This window comes from Zootoca vivipara, chromosome 3 (assembly GCF_963506605.1).
Source record: "Zootoca vivipara chromosome 3, rZooViv1.1, whole genome shotgun sequence".
In the NCBI taxonomy this organism is placed as follows: domain Eukaryota; kingdom Metazoa; phylum Chordata; class Lepidosauria; order Squamata; family Lacertidae; genus Zootoca; species Zootoca vivipara.
In genome coordinates this window covers 115,425,553-115,448,286 of record NC_083278.1, presented here as the reverse complement: position 1 = coordinate 115,448,286, position 22,734 = coordinate 115,425,553, and the positions used below count along the sequence as shown (strand labels likewise).

Below are 22,734 nucleotides of genomic sequence, written 5' to 3'. Positions count from 1 at the left end.
AGTTCGAAAGCACACCCAAAAAAAGTGCAAGTAGATAAATAGGTACTGCTGTGGTGGGAAGGTAAACAGCGTCTCCATGCGCTGCCCTGGTTTTGGTGTTCTGTTGCCCCCGAAGTGGCATAGTCATGCTGCCCACCAGGGCCGACTTAACCACATCTGGCGCCCTGGTGCCAAGATCCCTCCGGCGCCCCCCGTGAGTGAGGCGGGCAGGAGGGGCGCACGGGGGGCTGAGAGGCACGGAGGAGACAGCCCCAGGCTCCCGCTCCCTGCGTGCCTCTAGAGAGCGGCCTGAAGCCGCTCAAAAACTGAGAGGCGCGGAGGAGGCAGCTCCAGGCTCCCGCTCCCTGCGCAAAGCTCCGGAGGCACACAGGCCAGCACTCCCCGCACGCCTCTAGAGAGCGGCCTGAAGCCGCTCAACAGCTGAGACAGAGGCGCGGCAGAGGCGGCCCCAGGCTCGCGCTCCCCGTGCGCCTCCGGACAGCTGCCTGAAGCCGCTCAACAGCAGAGGCGCGCAGAGGCAGACACCAGCGTTCGGCGCCCCTTCCGCGCCCCTGATGGCCAGGCGCCCTGGCGCCTTGCGCCATTCAGCCCGGGTGGGCCACATGACCTGGAAAAACTGTCTGTGGACAAACACCGGCTCCCTCGGCCTGTAAAGCGAGATGAGCACCACAACCCCAGAGTCTTCTGCAACTGGACTTAACTGTCAGGGGTCCTTTACCTTTAAAGGACACCTGGATGGTTAAGTCCAGTCAAAGGTGACTATGGGCTGAGAGTCCCTACGGAGGGTGGTGAAGACAGCCCACGATATCGTGGGCTGTCCCCTGAGTCTGCTAGATGTTATCGTGGGAGACCATTGCCTCAGAAGAGCAAGGAATATTCTCAGGGATGACTCACACCCTGGCCACCACCTTTTTAACCTCCTGCCCTTGGGCAGGAGATATAGAAGCATGATAAGCCGCAACAGCAGGTTAAAGAACAGTTTTTACCCATGGGCCATGAGGCTGCTGAATGGAAGACAGCAACATTGCAGCTGACGTTCGGGGTTGGTGGTCATGCAACAGCACCCAGAGAGTAACAAGGAATGAGAGATGGGGGGGGGGGCTCGTTTAATCTCACTGTAAACAAGTGGTACAGTGACAATAAAGTATTTCTATTTTCTATTTATTTGACTGGCTTCAAAATTATTGTAAATTGACAGGCAGTGTGGTGTCTAGGCAACTTCAGCTGCCTGATCGCACATTGCCTGATCGCACTGTGGTGTGGATTTTTTTTTAAAAAAAAAGAAAAACAAAACCCATGTTTAAACAAAAAATTCCTTCCAGTAGCAGCTTAGAGACCAACTAAGTTTGTCATAGGTATGAGCTTTCGTGTGCGTGCACACTTCTTCAGATACAGTAGACCAGTAACTCCCTGCCTGTAACTAAAACCCATGTTGTTAGTATGGCACACTGAGAGCTTTGGGCTCTTGTTTTTGCTTAAATCAAGCTTCCAGTCCTCAAGGCTATGTTTCAGAATGTAATTTGAAAACATGTGAAAAGACTTTAGAACCAGAAGAGGGTTTTGCAGGGTTTCAGATAGTGGCTGAGGGAAACTCTGCACAAAATAGAAAGTAACAGGGGCCTCTTCGTTACTGGATTCCCACGGCCCCAAGAAATATGAATATTTTTGCACAGGCTTGAGAATGAATGGCTAATGTTAAAAAACAACAACCCTCATACTGTACAGTCAAACCTCAGTTCTCGAATGGCTCCGTTTTCGAACATTTCGGTTCCCAAACGCCAAAAAACCGGAAGTAAATGCTCCGGTTTTCGAATGTTCCTTGGAACTCGAACGTCCGACACGCGTCCGCTCGAGTGCAAGAAGCTCTTGCAACCAATCGGAAGCCGCGCTTCAGTTGTTGAACGTTTCGGGAGTCGAATGGTCTTCCGGAACGGATTACGTTCTAGTTTTGTTTGGGTCAATTTTGGAAGAGTTAATCTACCTGTGCAGATCTGGTTATTTCTGTTTTGTTTGCAAACACTGCCCTTAGCCTCCAGCAGGAATTTTTAGATTCTGGAAAGTTGATACCAGATTCTTCACATGTGTGCTCGTGAGCTAATAATATTTCTAAAGGGACAGAAGATAAATTATTTCTAAATAAAATAACGTTTTGTGCAGAGGTGCAGAAGATGAGGGGGAGCATTTAAAAAACCCATCTTGCAAATTAAAAACGGGAAGGAAAAATATAAAAAAAACTAATGCAAAATTAATAACATTCTGGGTACATATAGAAATCACACAATTTTTGGTTTTTATCTTTTTAAAAAAGATTGTCCATTCTTAATTGCAACATTTTCTTTTCTGTTTAAAGAAAGGAACTATCCCTGTTAGGTTTCCTCAAGTGTGTGGGTAGAGGGGAGAGAATTAGCTTCCTTTGTGTTTGGATTGCTGACAGCTATCTGGGTTTGGGGTTTTCTTGGTAATAGTTTTAGGTGAAGCATGTCCATTGGCTCCTCTTTTAATTGGTTTCATCCTAGTAAGCGTGTCCAGTAAAGGAGAGCCCCCAAATCCATTGCCAGGGGAGGATCCTGTCAGCTTCCTTTTAAATCCTGCCCCGTAAGCCTTTGTGCCTTACAGTTCATTGCCCTTGTTTCCTGCTGCCGCTGCTGCAGCTGACAAACCTTGAATTCACCAAGGTTTGCTTCTCTTAATTAAGATCCTTCCTGCTCTGCTTTCTTGTCCTCTCCTCCATCTCCCCCTTCTGCCCTGAGGGCATCCAATCAAAGCACATTAATGTCCCAATTCATAACCAATTAAATGTCCTGTGACCAGTCCCTGGACACAGGAGATAGGAGGTGACTTTAGACCTCCGGGCAGAAGTTACAAACCCGTGCTCAGCCATAGAACTTACTGGGTGGACCTGGATGCAGTGGTCTCTCTGTCTAAACCACAGGCCATTGGCTTAAGGGGGAGGGATGTCACCCACAAAAGCCAAAATTCTATAATTTTTATTATTAGTATTATTTATTAAATTTGAATACTGCCTTTGTAGATCTCAGGGTGTTGCACAACATAAAATTGCAATATAAAAAGATGAAATGCATAATAAAAATAAGAACAAAAACAGTAATTCCCCCCTTCCACAACACATTTAAAAGGGCATCAGACGTCAGTCAACCAAAGGCCTGGCTGAATGGGAATGTTTTCGCGTAGTGCCCCAAAGGTGTACAGTGGTACCTCCAGTTACGAACGGGATCCATTCCGGAGGCCCGACCGTATTGCGAAAATTTTGTAATCGGAGGACCACTTGTGCGCATGTGTGAACGCTTCTGCGCATATGGGAAGTGGCGGGTTTGCAGCGGCCGTAACCCAAAGATTCCGTAACCTGGAGGTTACGCAACACGAGTTACCACTGTATAATGAAGACACCAGTTGAACCTCCGAGGGCCTTCTGGCGGTTCCCTCACTGCGAGAAGCGAAGTTACGGGGAACCAGGCAGTGGGCCTTCTCGGTGGTGGCACCCATCCTGTGGAACACCCTCCCATCAGATGTCAAAGAGAAAAACCACTATCTGACTTTGAGAAGACATCTGAAGGCAGCTCTGTTTAGGGAAGCTTTTAATGACTAATGTTTTAATGTATTTTTAATCTTTCCTTGGAAGCCACCCAGCGTAGCTGGGGAAACCCAGCCAGATGGGCGGGGTATTATTAATAATAATAATAATGACTAAGGCTTGTTGTGTCCCCATCCTCTTCCCTGCTCAGTTCTGCAAAGGCAACACTGAGACAGGGGAAGAGGAAGCTGCCAGGCAGTTCCACCCTCTAGACTGGTTGTCAGTAAGAATGGAAGCTGAGATTAGTTGGGCAGCGCCCCATTCGTCCTAATGGACGAACCACTGGTGTGTATTATATATGTGCGTTCAGGTGCAGCATCAAAGCTAAGCATAGTCCCCCAGACACAAACAGCAAGGTTGTTGGTCTTGCCATGCTTTGGCTGATGCCATGGCACAATGAAATGTTAGCTCCACTTGGAGATATTGCACTTTAAGCTGTGGCATTGCGGTCATTGTTCTGTAGACTGCTATCCGGTCTATCTCCAGCTCTTGTCCTGCTTGCAAGGGCAGAGAGCAATGCAAATATACTCTCCCCCCACACTCCTCCTTTCTTACTGTAAATTCAGTGCATAGATAAGATAGCATTGCCTGGAGTTAGTAGACCAGTGACCAAAGCCAGATCAAAACACAAAGTCGCCACAGAGTCACTCCCTGGGCTCTTTCTGCTCCACCTGATGTCAGCCCTGCAGGTCAAAGGGAGCAGGTCTTGAACCAAAGCTGTTTTGCTATAACAAGGAAGGCCAGAGATCCCTGGGGCACTTCAGCACTCCAGGTACAACCAGATCCCTCTGTGGCTCATTGGGGTCATTCTTGTCCCTTCACCCGGTACAACTTGCCCCGCAGGTACAACATTCTGCAAGAGAGCCTCATCAAGCTTGTGGAGGCCTGCAATGACCAGTCGCATAACATGGACCGCTGGCTGAGCAAACTGGAGGCTTCCAACTGGCTGACTCACATCAAGGAGATCCTGACCACTGCCTGCTTGGCTGCTCAGTGCATCGACAGGTGGGACCCACCTTCCGGTTATCTATTTATTTATTTGCAGGTTCATAAGCAGCGTCACTGTCACCAAAGCAGTATGCGGTAAGATAAGATAAAAGAGGTTGCAGACCCATTAAACATTAAAAAAACCCATGCTTCTACAATTGCAAAATTATTATTCTGTAAAATGATTGGGTCACACTTCGGGGAGAACATTTTCAAACAAAAATGGGCTTCAGTGGTTGCCTGAATATCAAAATGCTAGGTGCTAATCTAATTTAGGTTTGCTATGTGCTTATCTAATCTAGGTTTGATTCCAGAGGGCTGGAGATGCAACATTAAAAGCCCCGTTTCTGGTGCATACTCTAAAAACGCACATGTGGAGCATGTCATACTCTTTGAGGAGTGCAGTTGCTGGGCAGGGATGTATAAGGTTCCTCTTCAGTCCTCAGGTCTGAAATGGTTTGAGGCTTTCGAGATGAACTGCAGTTTAACGGAATGAGCTGCTCTAAACAGCTTTGCTTGTTTAGAACATTAATAAAGAACATAAGAAGCGGAATTCTGCTGGATCAGATCAAAGGTCCATGTAGTCCTCTTATTGCATTCATAGCAGATTTTTCCAGGAAACTCGCTGGCGGTTACGGCCCTGTTGTTTTTCTCCAAGAAACTTATATCCAGGGGTACACTGGAATGTGGAGGCTCTGTCTACCTGTTGTGGCCAACAGCCCTTGAGAAACCAAAACATCTCATCAATAGATTTGGATAACAACCATTGGGAGTTGTTATTCTGTTCTGGGGCAGCCGGTAAGATCTTGCCCACCTCTGGCCTCCAGAAGGTTTCCTGCCAGAGAACATGGACCTTGGGCTGAAAAAGGTTTTCCCGCCCCTCCAATATGTTGTCTATGCATATGCGAGCTCAGCATGTTTGCCTCCCTTTCTAAATGTTCCTCTGGCCCTTTCCTAGGGAGGGAGCATCTGTCCTGGTTCATGGGACTGAAGGCACAGATTCGACACTACAGGTGACCTCGCTGGCTCAGATCATCCTAGATCCCAGATGCAGGACCATCCGCGGTTTTGAAGCTCTGGTTGAGAGGGAGTGGCTGCAGGTAAGAGCTAGTTCTTGGATGTGGTGGTGAGCCCAGAAACAGAAGGGCAAATTCATGGTGGAGAGGCCTGCCAGTGGCTTGTTGGTCAGGACAGCTGCCGCTCCCTTCCCTCTTAGCAGCCATATAGGTAATCCTGATCAGGGTGGATTTGATTTAAATCAAATCGATTTAAATCACGGTTTAAATCTCTAATCAGTAAGACTTGATTTAAATCATCTTTTTACAGAAAGACTCTTGCTGGGATAGCATTAATATTTACAACCGGAGGAAGGTTTCATTTTCGGAATAAGAAATTTTCATAGTAGTTTTTACAGTTATATCAAAAATTGCTGATTTGGTTATACTATTAGAAATACACATCCACCTGATCCTGATGCCCCCAGGGAATGGTCCCACCTGCTTTAGGAACCACTGCTTCCAATTATTTATGAGAAAGGTAAAAGACACAAGTGTCAACACCCATCCTTCGGGGACTTTGTACACCCATCCTGCCAATCAGGAGAAGAGTCCATTTATCCCCATGCTGTGCTTCCTGCTTCTTAACCAGTCCCTGATCCAGAAGAGTTACTGGCGTTTGAATTCAACATGCCACAGTCACCTCCCTCCTGCCCGCTTAGCAGCTTTGCGCTTGACTGTACCCCTCCGGGGCATTCACTCGTGGTGCGATATTTTGGCGAACCGCAGCCAGCATCCCTGCGCTGGCCCTCCCTTCCAAGCAACTGCTGACTCGCAGCAGTCAGCTCGAAGCGCCTCGCTTTTGCCCCGTGTAACAAAACATTAAGCGACCCGCACAAGACACATCCATGCACGTCTGGGTTGAAGTTTTAATCTGTCAAAACGGAGGCTTGTAAGGGGAAACGCCTTGGATACATATAAGTGTGCGTTTAGCTAGCAAGTGCACGACCCGCTCCAGAAAATTGAAAATACGTTTGGGGGGGGGCACAGCAGGCAGCTACTAGTGTGTGGACAGGAAGCTCTAACTGCAGAAGACTGGCAAGAAAAGCCAAATGGCTGGATCAGATCAAAGGTTCAGCTAGTCCAGCGTCCCATCGCCACCCAGTGGCCAACCAGATGCCCTGATGAAAGCCTTAGTGCAACAGGACTCTTCCCCACTTGGCGCTCCTAATAGTTGGCATTCAGGGGCATACTTTCCCCAACATCCATTGTGTCTAGTAGCCATTGAGATCCTTTTACATCCATGAATTTGCCTAATCCTCTTTCAAAGTCATCCTAGTTGTTGGCCATGACTGCATCAAGTGGGAGCGAGTTCCACTGTTTAAGTAGCTGCAGCTGTCAGCTGTCTCTGGGATGTTCACAAAGCGGGGGGGACTAAGAGCCCTTCCTGTTTGATCCCCAGTAGTTGGTATTCTGTGGTACACTGCTTCTTGCTCTGGAGGTTCCACTTAGCTGTCACCGTCCCTTATGACTTTGAATAAACCTTACAGATATTTCCACTTCTGGGGCATTTGTCCATCAAGGGTGATATCCAATGAAATCATTCTACCAGCAGAAGGACTTTGGGTCGCAGCATCAAACTCCCCCACTCCTTTCCACACATGCACCTCTTAAATCTATTCTGGTTGTTCACCCGGTTCTGCAGAGCAGATCTGGGGAGGGTGCATGGAGAGAGGGAGGAGAAGTTCTATGATGGAAGCAGAAATCCTTGCACTTCTAGCAGAATGACTACTATAACTAAGCCTGCAATTGAAATAAATGTGCAATCTTCCTCCAGGTACTCATGACTCCATCCCTTGCCTCTGCTTGCTCCCCAGAGCTAAATTGTAAGCTCCTTGTAGGCAGGGACCTAACCCATTACTGTGACTTGGAAAGTGCCATGCACTTTTCTGCTTATGCATAGAATTTCCTCTCTGCAACCCAGGAAAAGACTTACTATACGGAATTCTCTTTCCATTAAAATTCTTTGTTTTTTAGGCTTGCCATGTTACAGATTTTTAAAAGCACTCTTTCCTAGCTGTGCCCTTTGCCTAACGGAAGACCCTCTCTCTCTCTCTTTTTTGCCCCCGCAGGCCGGCCACCCATTCCAGCAGCGCTGTGCCCAGTCCGCCTACTCCAACAGCAAGCAGAAGTGGGAGGCCCCCGTCTTCCTTCTCTTCCTGGACTGCGTCTGGCAGATCCTCCGCCAGTTCCCTTGCTCCTTCGAGTTCAACTACCACTTCCTGATCATGCTCTTCGAGCATTCCTACGCTTCCCAGTTTGGCACTTTCTTGGGCAACAATGAAAACGAAAGGTAGGTGAGCTTTTTGCTTCCGGTGTTCCCTGAGGCAAAGAGGAAGGGCTGTCGGCATCCTAGGCAGTCTCAGTTGCGCTCTGCATCATGGATGAGAAAACACGAAGGCATGTAGGGGTCTAGGCAGTCTCAGTTGCACTGTGCAATATGGATGAGGCGCATAATGAGGAATCTACAAGCCTCTTGGCAGTGGCATAAAAGGCAATCAATAAATCAATAATTATGATCATAATTGATTTATTAATCAATTGCTTACATCCAGTAATCTTTCTTTTTTTATTTTTAACTGAGCTTCTGAGCTGGTTCAGAGTTTTGCTTTCTAGGATATCAGGCGACTAACGGGTAGTGAACCGCCGAGGGGTATACAAATTAAATAATCATAGTGTGTGGGCCTGGATTTTTGTGCAAACCCTCCGTGTTTATATCTCGGAGGTGACCTTGAACTGTATAATAAGAACCCGTTAATCCACATGTGCTTATGTTTCCCACCACAAGGGGGAAGCCGTGCATCATGTTGCTGGGCAGTGTTGCTGAAGCATCACTTTTATTTGCACAGAGTAGCAAAGAGGCGCATTTTCTAAATTTCTACATTTGCAAAAAGGGCGTTACTGGCTTGCTCTTCCCCTACAAGAGTTCCCTCACACCTGCCTTTGGCATATTGAGGAGCACATGATCTACTGTTTTCCCTGGGGTCAGTGTTGGTATCCAGAGTTTCACTTGGTGCCCCCTTGATTCTGTGTGCCCCTGCCTCATCTGCTGCTCAGTTAGATAATGCTGGGAAGCGACAGGATCAGTTGTTAGTTTCCATGGGAATTTAGGCAAAGGCAGCATGAAGGTCTCTTGTTTCTGCCTTCTCACATGCCCTGTACAGTGTGTGTGTGAGAGAGATCCATCTTCCTCTAGTTTGTTTGCAAATTTGAAAGATTTGGCAACAAGCAAGTGACTCCCATGCTTTCTGAACCCTCAGGCTTGACTTAGTGAATGGAGTTGATGTTTTTTATGCTCAAAAGAGACGTGTGGCTGACAGCTGGTCTCTTTGCCAGGTGTAAGCTCAAGCTGCCCCAGAAGACGATGTCCCTGTGGTCCTGGGTGAATCGGCCGGAAGAGCTCAACAGATTCAAGAACCCCCTCTTTGAGGCCAACAGCCTGGTCATCTGGCCTTCTGTGGCACCACAGAGCCTGCAGCTCTGGGAAGGTAGGCCGTTCCCAAGATGGCTTGGAGAGGTTCTTTGATCTGGTGCAATTCCCAGATGCCCAGGTGGTGGCAGCAATTTCTGACTGCTTAGGCTGGCATGCTAGTTGTCCCCTTTCTTTGGGAAAGGAAGATATTCCTGGCCATAGTCAGGCACCCGTGCCTTAACATCATCACATAAACACCTGCCTTTGGTCATTCCCTGAGTTGGTGAGGCTCGTTTGACAACAGTGAGAAACCGAGTCTTTCGTGTCATCGGCCCAGTCCTCTGGAACTCTCTGCCACTAGATATTCAGCAGGTGCCTTCTGTTCCTGCTTTTAAACACCTGCTGAAAACTTGTCTATCCCGCCAGGCCTATGCAGGCAGTTAATAATACACAATGGTTAATTGATGTCTATTTAAAGCTTTTTATAGTTTTATTGTTTGCTTTTTTGTGTGTGCTTTTTAATGACACAGTATTATACAAATATTTTTAAAATAAATGTAAATAAATAAGATGCCGGCATGTTGCCCCTGGGCCCTAGTGTGCCTGCCTTTGCCCGCAGAGGATCTTGGTAAATATCCTCTCAAAAATCCACATTGTGTGAGAAACCATTTAATCTTCCTCCTCTGTTCCTGTTAGCACTCACTCAGCCTCTCCACTCGCCCACCCAGTCAACATAGTCACATTTCATTGGATGCCAGGATTAGATGCCCACCCAGCCGCCTATTCCATACGGTGTAGAGGTGCAAAGCGCTTCTCACTTCAAGGACTGCCTCCTCTTGGAGTCACCTTCCCATACATTCACCCCCAGACGTCCTGCTCCATTTCCTCCTTGCATCACAGGTTTGGCAACAGGGCACAGCAGGTTTCAATGATTACGTGGCCTTTCTATTCTTGGACTGCAGGAGAAACTTTGCATGACCTTTTCACCCTCTGCTAGCGGGAAAACCAGCTGTGCAAAGGGGATTTTGAGCAGATAAAGTGCCTGGGAGGACATTATGGTTAGAGTGTTCAGACTATGACCTGGGAGACCCGAGTTCAAATCCCCAATCAGCCATTATGTTTGCTTGGTGACCTTGCAGCAATCACTGTCTCTCACCCTTACAGGGTTATTGTTAAAGACGAAATGTGGATGAAAGGTGATTTATATATCACCCTTTGCACAGGTGGTTTACGATAAAAACTGGTCAAGAAGAATACATTAAACAGCCACAATCCATTAAAACACACACAAAAATCACTAAATGCCATTTGTTAATAGCAGTAGCAATCTGGTCTCCTGAAATAAAATTACTTTCCCAAGTGCAGGAAACTGAGCCTCCTATAGTCTCCAACCTTCTTTTCTTTTTTCTTTTCTTTTCTTTCTTTTTTTGGTATTCATCTTAAAAACTACCCCCTTTTGGTCTTCCAGATTGCTGTTTCTACATCTTACCAATTTTTGTGTCCTCCAGTTGCTTCCATTCAGTCACCCCTGTTCCCCAAGACACCGTACAAAAACTTAAGTTCACAGTCAAAAGTTTCGGTACGTTAAGTTTTGTGTCTTATTCCATATCTCTCACTTGTCTGAGAAAAAAAAAATCTCTGCCGCACCAGGTGTCTTCCTCCGCTGGAACCGGTCGTCCAAATTCCTGGATGAATCCTACGAAGAAATGATCAACATCATCAAGTACAATAAGGAGCTGCAGGTGAAAGTCAACCTACTGAGGCGGCAGCTGGCTGAGCTGGAGACGGACGACACCACGCAGGAAGACGGGGTGCCGGAGAGCCCCTGAGGCTGCGCCGGGCTCCCTGCCACGGGCCAGATTGTCCCCCTTTCTCTGTCGGGCAAGTCGCCCCCACACACTATAAAGCACTAAACCCTCCAAGACTTGCATGCGCTCGAGCTCCTTTCTGGTGCAGTCGAGTCGAACATTCCTCCCCACCCCCTCCGTTGTCTTTATTTTATTTTATTTTTGCATCTCAGTTCCTCACTTGACACTATTTTCTCTCACACACACCCTTCTGTTTGGAATGGCGTCGTTTTTGTTTACAGGAGCAGACTCTTGATTTAATTCAGCTGACTGTCCTCTCCCGGCAGCTCTTTCTGCCTCTAATAAATGGTGTGTACAATTCCAGTGCCAGTGCTAGCCGCTCCCGAACCTCATTCCCCATGTGGCATTCAGCAGGGGGTGCCTTTTGGTCTTTTGACTTGAGAGAGGTTTCATTCATTCAGGACTTGGCGATCTTTGCACGGCCTGAGAAAGGCTGTCGATGACATGTCTATCCTGCTTCTCCCAAACGCATGGGTTTTGATTTTTTATTTTGTTCCTGGGTTAGACAACGTGCTTCAGCTTAATCCCAAATCCAAACAGCATCTTTCCGTGCTTGTCATTGAGGCACGCAGACAGTAAATGTGGAGAGGATCCCTCCCAAAAGGCAGGGAATCATTTTCCCCACTTTCCTTGGGTGCCTCCTTGCTAGACTACACCATCCTGGCATCTTAGTTTGGATAGCTGAATGAGCGCAAGATAAAGTGTATGGTACAGCTCTTTAAGGACCGTACCACTTCACGCTATGTATGTGTGGGGGGGTGTTGTTGGAAGGTTGCCCATTGTGTTTGCGGGAAAGTTTGTTCTTAAGCCCTGCATGTGGAAAGTGAGAATGGCTTGCCAGCTTTGCATAAGCGCATGAGTGGAGAAGACCAAAAACCCACCTAGTCCAGCATCCCATTTTCTCACAGCCTGATGCCTCTGGGAAGCCCCCATGTAGGAGGTGAGGCCAACGGCCCTTCCTGCTGTTCTCCCAAAGCGAGTGCCATTCAGAATCCTGCTTGCTGGCTTCCATGGGCACCTGGGTGGCCACTGAGAACAGGATGCGGGACTAGATGGGCCTTTGGCCTGGTCCAGCAGGCTCTTACATTCTTACAGGATAGGTACTAAGCAAATCATTCCTCGAGTGCATCTTTGGATTTCAGCTTACATTGCAGAACTCCCCTGCATGCCCCCTGAATCTTTCCTAGGGGTTTCCCCAAGCCTTGGGATCCGATTTAGGGAGGGCTCGGGGAGGGCAAGCAGGAAATCTTTCTCCGAAGGGACAGGGCAGCTGAACAACCCCCAGAAAATGTTTCTGCTGCGGAGGTAACATCCAAACTGATGGTCCTCTCCCTTGCTCCCAGGAGCGGCACATTATTGGGAGGGTTGTACTCTGTGCTGACCTACCTGCCTCAAACCAGCCTTCACCAACCTGGGGCCCTCCGGATGTTTTGGACTCCCATCATACCCCCAAGGAATTGTAGTTCTGGAGGGCACACCGGGTTTGTGAATGCTGGTGAGGATCTCAGCTCTGAGGATCAGCAGGTGTCCCATTTAGGAAGAAGCATGCCGATACCATGGCTCCATAATCTCCCGAACTTGAGTGTTGCATATGTTATTGAATAGGCAGGAAGAAAATGGAGGTTAAGCCGTGATGGCAGGTGTGCTTTGCAAAGCCTTATCCTAACGCCATGAAATCTTAAGACTTGCTCTGTGGGCGATGAAACCCATGGTTTTAAAGCTTCCAAGTGGAGTAACGGAATTCCAGCCCACCATACTGAACAGGGCAGCCCCTGTGTTTGCTGTCTGGGATAGATTCCAAATACGATAGATTCCGAATATATGCTAGGCTTGCCGTTCCCAGCTGGCCGTCTGTATTCAGCTTAGCTCGCAAGTGCAGTAGGTTTGGTGTGGGTTGAGCTCTCTTCTCTGATCCTGTGGATCTAAGGCCTGCTCATAAAACAGGATCTCCAGATAAGCATCTCCTCTGCTGTGTGTGTCTTTGCACCTGCTCATCCTTTGGCAATGGGTGACTAACGCTTGGTGTGGCGGCTGCCATCGCGTCTTATTGTGGAACCTCGAGTGAGTCAAAGCCTTTTGGAGAACATTGCTGTGCTTTTTGTCTGTGCGATTTGAATATATATATATATATATATATATTATAGCTCCTCCTGTGGCTTAAAATCTTTGCCACCCTTTTTGGGTGGCTGTGGCCTAGATGTTTTTTTCTGGCTGCCATCTATACAGCTGTTTTCCCTCATAGTATTGAAATTCTTTCACAGAGAACTCACAGCCTACTTTCACTCCACTTCCTGCAGACTCCCTATGTCTTAACCCTCTCCTCCTCATCTGAAGCAGTGTGAAATTCCTCAGGATCATTGCCTCCTCTTGCAATGGGTCCCAGCCAAACTGACAGCTCTCGCTTCCCTCACAGAACCAGGACACCAAAGGTTTGCTGGGCAGCTGAACATGTCGCCGTATCAGCTCGGCCAATTGCTGTCAGGGCTTCCCTCCCACCCCAACAGATGCAAAAGATGATTGGATCTAACACAAGGCACTTTGGCGAAACCAGTGGTTTATTGCAAACCAATATTTTTATGGTGCTGAAATACAGGTTCTGCTGTCACTCAGGTTGGCAAAATGCTTCCTGGAGAGGTTACAGCTTGTTCCTCTTTAGAACTTGCTGCTGCCCTTTTGGGGTTATTCTAAATCTGAAATAGGCAATCGACGGTTGTACCTGACTTGCATATCTCCCCCTTTCTGTCTCTTTTTGGGGGAAGGGAGAGAAGGAATCCCTGCACGTAGGGAGTGTTCTTCAGGGACAGTGTCATTCTCATTCCCAATAGCACACATCTCTGCCCTTTTGGAGAGAGCAAGCACATCCTGGGCTAACTAGCTACAGCCCCTGTCAGTGTTTGCAATGAAGACTCCATCCCAGGTCTTTTGGCATGGACAGAGCACTGGGCGGAGAGGCAGGGATTTCTCCTATTTGGGTTGGTGCCAAGAGAAGGCAGTCCTACCTTCCCCAACCCACAGGGGGAGCTTAGAGCTGCTGGGCACCCTCCAAGTCTTTGCCAAGTAGGTCTGTGCACACCTTCCCTTGGCTTTGCATCACATTGCAGTGTAAAAGGGACAGAGCTGGTTGAAAATGCGCCGTTTTAGTGGCTTGCTTCCTCCTCTGCGTTTCCAGGGGAAAGAGTAAAATCTCAGGGTAAAAGGATGCTCAGTTTGAGTACATTTGCTGTTAGGGTCAGGGATGAAGGGAGCTGTAGCCTAACAACCTTTGGAAGGCCATAGGCTCCTTGCCCCTGCCCTAGATGCATCCTAGCTCTGTCCCCACTCAGATTCAGCCCTGATCTATGGGGCATCATCCTTATGCTCCCAGTCCCTTAGGTTTGGGGCAATAAACTGGAGGGGAATTGGAAGCCAGTATAGACACAGTTCAGTTTCTGCAGGTCTAAGAAAGATCAAACCTAATTCCAGAACTGGTTTCAGTTTCAGTCCCTTCTCAAATTTGCCTGGTTTTGAAATAGTTATTCCTTCTTCCCCTTCTTCTTCCTCCTCCTCCTCCTCTTCTTCTTCTTCGTGCTTACACTTAAAGGATTTTTTAAAAGCTCATTCATAATCCTTGAAGGCTGGCACTGTATAGTTCTTAATCTCGATTGCACTGTTTGAAAACAGCTAATCTTTTGGTGCTTTTAATTTTTTTAAGTATCTGGTTAAAGGGAGTTGTACATACAGTCTGTATTATTATTATTATTATTATTATTATTATTATTATTATTATTTCTTCATGTTGTTTGCTTGGTTTTGAAACTGGTGAATGTTGCCAGCCGAAGCATTAATCATGTTGATTCCAGTTGTTAGAGACCCATGTGAGTTTCATTGGGGCAAAGGATCTTGGGATTGCCTGGGACTCCCCTGAAGGCATCTTTTCCAAGTGCGTTTCTACACTACAAAGAATTCTGGGAATTGTAGTCCTGGGAGATTGTTGGGAATTCTTCCAGATGTATTCTAAAAAGCCTTCACAGAATCACAATTCCTAATGATTGGACCTGTCATAAATCCCCTCTCCCATTTTTATTTTTCTGTATGTATACATAGGTGTTGGTTAAAAATTGGTGTGAGGACACCAAAATCTGCTTGGCTAATTGTTTTTGGAAGTGATTTCCCCCCACTCATCTAAAACAGTGAAGCTGCATTTTCTTTCTTTTTTTGATGCTGTTGCAACAGGTGACATGAAATTATGCTACTGATATTTTTTTCTCTCAAGTTCACTACTGTACAAAGAATGATATTCAGCTATGTTTGCTCAGAGTAGGCCCACTGAAATGAATGAACACGGCCAAGTTAAGGCCATTAATTTCAATAGGTCTACTCTTGAGTAAAGCTTAGCTGAATACCACCCCAAATCTTCAACCTATTTCTGCTGGATGCAAATGAGTTATGGGCTCAGTGAGTTTTACTGTGAAAACAGAGAACAGCTATTTTTGAGTAGTCGAATTCCTAACTGTCTAGCTGTACATCTCCCTCCTTGAATGCTTGCATCTGAAGAAATTGGTGGGATTGCTTTGATTGATAGGTGTCAGATTCTCGTCACGTTGCAGATGTGTTCCTGTTCCGATTTTCACTTTGTCGAGTCCCCCTCTTTAAATGTTTTGAAGTTATGGCTTCATCCTTGCATTCAAAATGACTCTGCTACCTTGATTTTTGAAATTAGCACACGTTTAGGAAACAACTCGTTCCCTTGTTGGATCAATCCATATTCATCTACCACGTGGCTCTCTGAACCTCTGCTGTTCCACAGTAAGAGGCCCGGGTAGCTGCTTACTTTTCAAGTGCTTGGCATTGTGATGGGCCCTTGCAGGACATATAATCCTCCACCATAATTAATGTGCTTAGCAGAAATGCTCAAGAGCTTTAAATTTGGCCCACATTGAGGTTATGCAAATTCCCAGACCTGAATGTTGATGGAAAACTCACCAAATGTACTTTGCCAGAGGAAGGTCAGGATAGCAGAGGGGGAAGGCAAGGTCTCACATTGGGTTCCTGGGACCAGGGAAGAAGGAAAGACATTGGGCAATGATGGACCCAAGCGCTTCTTTCACTTGTGTCCATGTTTCCATCCATCCCCAGCAGGGGATGCCTCCTGACGGCTTTTCCCGGGGCTTCCCAAACTCCTGGTGCCAGTCCTTCTCTTAAATTTGGGCGCTTGTTCATCCTTCAAAACGCAATGCCTTTAAAGTAATCCTACTCGCCAGAGCATGAGCCAGCTGGAAACCTATAGCCACCCCTGCTATCCATACCTCCAGCCAATATTCTCCCATATCTTAATTATTCTGTGGTTGAGAAAGGTAGAATGTAGGAAGCCATGGTCAACCTTCCAAAGGGAAACACTTTTGTTGTAGATTGTTTGCATCGAACACTGAGCATTTCTGATTGTACCCAAGCTTTACTGTTTCCCGTGGGGCTTGGGGGTGCCACACAGATATAGTGACCTTGCCTTTCAGTGGCACATAGGACACCCCACCCAGCCCCACAAGCGTGTGCACAGTTTGCAAAAAATGACTTGATTTTGCACGTTGGGAGTTGAATGCAGTAGTGGGGAGGGCTGCAGTTTGATTGTATTTGGGACTGAGCATTTTCTTGAATGTGGCAATCTTGTTTTCAAGTGCACTACTGTCTATTGTCTCCTCCATCTCTGATATTTAATAGCATATTGGCGCCTTGATGCTTTCTTGAGCTTTGCAAAAGAAAAAGAAAAAGCAGTGCTTTTCTTTATAAAGCAGGAAAACTCCAGTATATTAGCAGATCTTTGTGCAGCGGAGTAGAACCATTGTAGCCTACTGTACCACACCGTGTCTGTAAACTATTTACAAACGAAGTTGTAACTGCATCTCAGTCCTAAATGTGGACCTTCTGCTGCTTCCAAGTTTTCATTTTTCAAGCAAACCAAACCTGGGAGGAATCGTGCGCTCTCATGCTGGAGAATGTCATTTTCTGTACAGAATCTGAAAACGCTGTTACACGGCCTTTTGTCAGAGAGGGGAATAAATTTTAAAGAGAGAGTGTGGAAGGGGTTGAAGTTTATTTGTCTGTTTTAGGAAAGCTGCAGTGGAAAAATAGCTATCAACTTTGCTTTTAGATTTGTGGGTGTAGCGTAAATGATCTCAATTAAAATATTTAAAGACTTTTTTTGCTACACTTGTATCTTTCTTGTCTGCCTTTCCAGTGTCATTTATTTTATGAAATTTGCAAGGAATTCGCATTCAAACTGATTTACACATGCAGATTAGATCATTGTGTTACAAACTCCAGGAGATCCACTCCCTCCCTCCCCACACTTTCTAAATATATCCTGCCTTCTGTGGGGAACCATTTGGATCAGTATTTTTATACTGCTTTTCAGCCATAACTGTCTGTAAGCGGTTCACATCAACAAGGCTAGAAGTATAGGTAGGGTTGCCATATTTCAGAAAGTAAAAACCAGGACACCCTGAAAGTTGTTGAGCTCCCCCCCCCCCCAAGGAAAACCACAAATTTGTTGTGCTTTTTTTAAGGAAATCAATGGGAAATCCAAACATATTGCAACCCTAGTAATATTGCCCCCAACAGGAATGGATCCAGAATACCAGGTGCTGATGCTGGCATTCAACAATAGTACCTTTTGGCTCCTGCCTCTGGACCACTGAAAGGTGGTAGTAACAAAAGCCAATACTGGGGGCAGATGATGCTCAGAGTCCTCTCCTAAGCCCAACAAATGTTCCTCAAGCTGCTATGAGCAAGAGAGAGAAAGAGCTATGAATCAGGAAGTCCCTAGTTCCAAATCTCAGTACAACCGTGAACCCAGTAGTGGTGTAGGAGAGTTGAAAAAAACATCTGTGAGGGAGCTGGTTCAACTTTCCACAAGTAACGACTCCCGGCTCCACGTCTGTATATTTACAACGTTTTATTATACAGATATGTACAAGACAGAGCTAAAGTTCTCGTGTCCAGTCACTTTCAGATCCCGGAAGTGGTGTCTTGCAGGAACGCCTCCAACACATTAGCCTGGGAACCGCTAGTCGTCTCCTTTCTTCCCTACGTTTAATTCCCCTGTGTGTTGAGGAGATGGGGCTACTACCTCCCTCTCCATTCCTGAGCTGCTCAGCTGTCGCTCTAGAGTCAGAGAGCCTCTCCATCACAGGGCTCTGTACCTGCCTGTCACTACTGCATGACGTTCCCGGGCTGCCCTGGCGTTGCTCGGAACTCCCAGCATCAGAGACCCCTTGCGCTTCCTCACTGGGATCTCTGCTGACCCCTGGTCCCCTGACAACATCATTGGCAACCAATGCCCTCCTTTGGTTTTGGATAGTAAGTACATGGGTAGACAACGTCTAAAAAGTCCTGGACACAAATTTTCATGGCTCATTTCCCATAAGTAATGTATTAATGTATTAACAGTCGCATTAACTCTGGAGGTGTATACTTGATTCTAGCCCAAGCTAAGCCTGCTAGAGCGTAATATACACCAGGAGGCTGTGCCATGGGACAGATAGGGGAAACGAACCTGGGCTTGATCTTAAGCGGCACCCAGGGCCTGATGCAAGATGCTGAAGCGATTGGGTATGGCGAATACAGTGCTATCAAGTTCAGCACAGCATGGTGGTCTGTGTACTCTTTGACCTGTGTAGCAATATACCTCCGGCATGCTCTTCTCTGTCTTTCCTCCTCTAGGATTTGTATCCGGAAATAAACATACCCCACCAAGTCTCTCCATTCCACCAGGTTTCTGTTACGCTCATATCACCAAAATCTCCCTTGAAACCAAGCATTCCAGATCACTCATTTTGGCTTATAGGTTCTCCTAGTACTTGCACTGTTGTCTTTGTCCATGGAGTTTTCTTGGCAGGGATACTGGAGTGGCTTGCCAGTTCCTTCTCCCTGCTTATTTAACTTATATGCAGAATTCATCATGCGAAAGGCTGGACTAGATGAATCCCAAGCCGGAATTAAGATTGCTGGAAGAAATATCAACAACCTCAGATATGCAGATGACACAACCTTGATGGCAGAAAGCGAGGAGGAATTAAAGAACCTTTTAATGAGGGTGAAAGAGGAGAGCGCAAAATATGGTCTGAAGCTCAACATCAAAAAAACCAAGATCATGGCCACTGGTCCCATCACCTCCTGGCAAATAGAAGGGGAAGAAATGGAGGCAGTGAGAGATTTTACTTTCTTGGGCTCCTTGATCACTGCAGATGGTGACAGCAGTCACGAAATTAAAAGACGCCTGCTTCTTGGGAGAAAAGCAATGACAAACCTAGACAGCATCTTAAAAAGCAGAGACATCACCTTGCCGACAAAGGTCCGTATAGTTAAAGCTATGGTTTTCCCAGTAGTGATGTATGGAAGTGAGAGTTGGACCATAAAGAAGGCTGATCGCCGAAGAATTGATGCTTTCGAATTATGGTGCTGGAGGAGACTCTTGAGAGTCCCATGGACTGCTAGAAGATCAAACCTATCCATTCTTAAGGAAATCAGCCCTGAGTGCTCCCTAGAAGGACAGATCGTGAAGCTGAGGCTCCAATACTTTGGCCACCTCATGAGAAGAGAAGAATCCTTGGAAAAGACCCTGATGTTGGGAAAGATGGAGGGCACTAGGAGAAGGGGACGACAGAGGACAAGATGGTTGGACAGTGTTCTCGAAGCTACGAACATGAGTTTGACCAAACTGCGGGAGGCAGTGCAAGACAGGAGTGCCTGGCGTGCTATGGTCCATGGGGTCACGAAGAGTCGGACACGACTAAACGACTAAACAACAACAAAGTACTTGCACAGTAGAACCTATACGTGATGTGTTGTTTCCCAATGTCTCTACCACCTGTGTTTTTGCTCCTAAGCATAAGCATCTGGGTAGTGTGGCCTTTTCCAAAGACAATTCTCCAGGGAGGATGGGAGAAACGAAAGGAAGCGATCGTAACAAATGCAGCAATAGTGCAAGAGCAAGCCCCAAACATCTGTGTCGGGAAATGCAGCGGCATCCCTTTATGATACTGGCTTGGTTTCAAGCTGAACTTTCTTCCCCCACCCCCAGAAGAGAAATTGTCTGTGCTAATAAGGAAGTTGGTAGACCTGCTGACTCCCACTTCAAAAGTGACAACTGACTAGATCAGTAAGGTAGGTCATGTAAAAAGGTAAAGGAGCATTGGGAAATGATTCATAATGAATTGAAAAAAAAATGTTTAAAATTACTTTCTCAAAAAAACCAGAGTCCTTTCTGTTGGGGATAACTCGGACTGAAATCCCCAAGTGTCAGAAAAGGTTATTTATTTATGCAACAGCTGCGGCCTGCGTTTTGTTAGCCCAGAAATGGGAAGTGAGCGAGGTCCCAACTAAAGAAGATTGGCAACTTAAATTGACAGAATATGCACAACTTTAACATATAGAATAAGAGAGCAAGAAGAAAATACGTTTAAAGAAGATTGGAAAATGCTTCTTGAATATATGAAAAATAACTGTACAACTGAAAACGCTGGCAGCATTAAGATAAATTCAACAGCGTAAAGTAATCTTTGACGGATGTAATAACGGAAAACCGATTGGAATAATTTTTGTAAAATATGTAGGGATTGAAGAGATCCAAATTAACCATGGAAAGAGAAGGAGAGTCATTGATATGTACGTAAAATGTTTATTTGAAATCGTAAAACATATATATATATATATATATATATATATATATATATATATATATATATGAGAAGGGGACTAGGAGAAGGGGAAGACAGAGGACGAGATGGTTGGACAGTGTTCTCGAAGCTACGAACATGAGTTTGACCAAACTGCGGGAGGCAGTGGAAGACAGGAGTGCCTGGCGTGCTATGGTCCATGGGGTCACGAAGAGTCGGACACGACTAAACGACTAAACAACAACAAAACTCTGTATTGAGGCTCCAATACTTTGGCCACCTCATGAGAAGATAAGACTCCCTGGAAAAGACCATGCTAGGACTGTAAGTGTGTGCTGGACCATGAAGAAGGCTGATCACCAAAGAACTGATGCTTTTGAATTATGGTGCTTTTGACCCTGATGTTGGGAAAGATTGAGGGCACTAGGAGAAGGGGAAGACAGAGGACGAGATGGTTGGACAGTGTTCTTGAAGCTACCAACATGAGTCTGACCAAACTGCGGGAGGCAGTGGAAGACAGGAGTGCCTGGCGTGCTATGGTCCATGGGGTCACGAAGAGTCGGACACGACTAAACGACTAAACAACAACAACAACAGCACCAGTATTCTCTGCGTCCAGAACACTGCTATTCTTCCATCTCATCAACAAACCATTAGGTCCATTAAATTTGGAAAATACCACTTGGCATAGAATTGTATATCCTCTACTGTTTTGTTGCCCGCACAAAGTCAGTCCCAGACAGGTCTGAAATAAAAATGGGTAGAGGAGAGAATTAATTAGCTCTGTGAATAGGTTTTTTAATTCCTCCCCTAAAACAAGGAGAGAAATGTAGCAGCAAGCCTAGGGAAGGCGTAAAGCGGCTGGCTTCTGGAACGATTCTGCAATGTTTCCTTTTATCTAATTCAAAAGGCTCATTAAGATAATTCCTGTTTTTGCTTCTGGCTCTCAGACTTGCTTTTTCTCCTAGCCAATGCAAGTCAGTACTTCCTCCCCCTGAAGGGAAAATCGGGACTTGTGAACTCTTGCACCGCCTTAAATTGCAGGAGCATCTCTTATCGGACAAATCTAGTTTGCATTGCCCTTTTTGGGTGAAGAGGGTGGCGTGGCAACGCCCAACATCTTCCCATAGGGTGTGTGAGAACCTCAGAGCTTGTGAAGGCTTCGTTTACAAAGACTTTTATTTATTACTCATTTGCAGCAACTTCCCAGGGTGGTAGCAGTGTTGGACCACACCAGCACCATATACCTATTTAAAGTAATATGATGCCAATTTAAACAGTCATGGCTTCCCCCCAAAGAATTCTGGGAGCCGTGGTGTGTTAAGGGTCCGGAGAGTTGTTTGGAGGACCCCTAAATTCCCCTCACCGAGCTATAATTTCCAAGCGTGGTTCAATATTCAATCGCTCTTCACAGCTCTGGGAATTGTAGCTCTCTGAAGGGAATACGTTCTCTTAAGAACTCTCAGCACTCTCAACAAACAACAGTTCATGGATGAATTATGGAATTCATCCATAATTATGGAATTCATCCATAATTCTTTGGATGAAGCTTTATTCATGTCTATGCTATGGCCATTTGAACTGCCTACTGTAAGTAAATGAATTGCCCCTTTCTGATCTTTCTTTATTACTATTTCTTTGATATACCTAAATAATACAATTCGGGAGTCATCTGGGATCTCCCTCTTTCTCTCTCACACACATAGACTAAAGTTGATATCTTCTAGTGATTGAGAATGCTTTTAGCAGTGAAAAGCAGGCTTGTGTGTGTGTGTGTGTGTGTGTGTGTTTATTTCAATGCAGTTTATGATAAAAATACATAAAACCATACAAAAAATTAAGGACACATCAATTATCAATTGTGGCAACATGGTATTCTTAATTACATATATAGGCCTGGCTGAATAGAAAGGTTTTCAGGCGGTTAAAAGGAGGAACAGAAGGTGCCTGTTGAAGCACCAGTGGCAGAGAGTTCCACAAGACTTGCCTGATGACACCAAAGGCTTTGTTTCTTGTTGTGAAATGAGCCTCACCAACTTGGAGAATGACCAGAGGTGCTCTTGCAGATAACCTCAGTGTTCGGTCTTTTAAGACCCCACCTGCTATGATGCACAATGCTTTCTGCCCCCGATCTTACTATATACTCAAAGCATTTCTAAACTGCATATTT

At 46.1% G+C, this 22,734-nt stretch overlaps 1 protein-coding gene across 4 annotated transcripts in view; it reads left to right on the top strand.

Moving 5' to 3' along the window:
• The window catches only part of MTMR9 (myotubularin related protein 9), a 30,355-nt gene extending 13,269 nt beyond the window's left edge, over window positions 1-17,086 (top strand). For 3 of the 4 annotated variants that reach the window (XM_035110876.2, XM_035110877.2, XM_035110873.2), the window contains exons 7-11: window positions 4,436-4,597; window positions 5,538-5,679; window positions 7,707-7,927; window positions 8,971-9,122; window positions 10,697-17,086. In XM_035110876.2, the coding sequence (XP_034966767.1) occupies window positions 4,436-4,597; window positions 5,538-5,679; window positions 7,707-7,927; window positions 8,971-9,122; window positions 10,697-10,875 (856 nt within the window). In that variant the 3' untranslated portion in view covers window positions 10,876-17,086. Of the gene's footprint in view, window positions 1-4,435; window positions 4,598-5,537; window positions 5,680-7,706; window positions 7,932-8,970; window positions 9,123-10,696 lie in introns of those variants that run through there. The other variant, XM_060273156.1, reaches the window with a different exon arrangement.
• The last annotated feature ends 5,648 nt before the right edge of the window (window positions 17,087-22,734 follow it).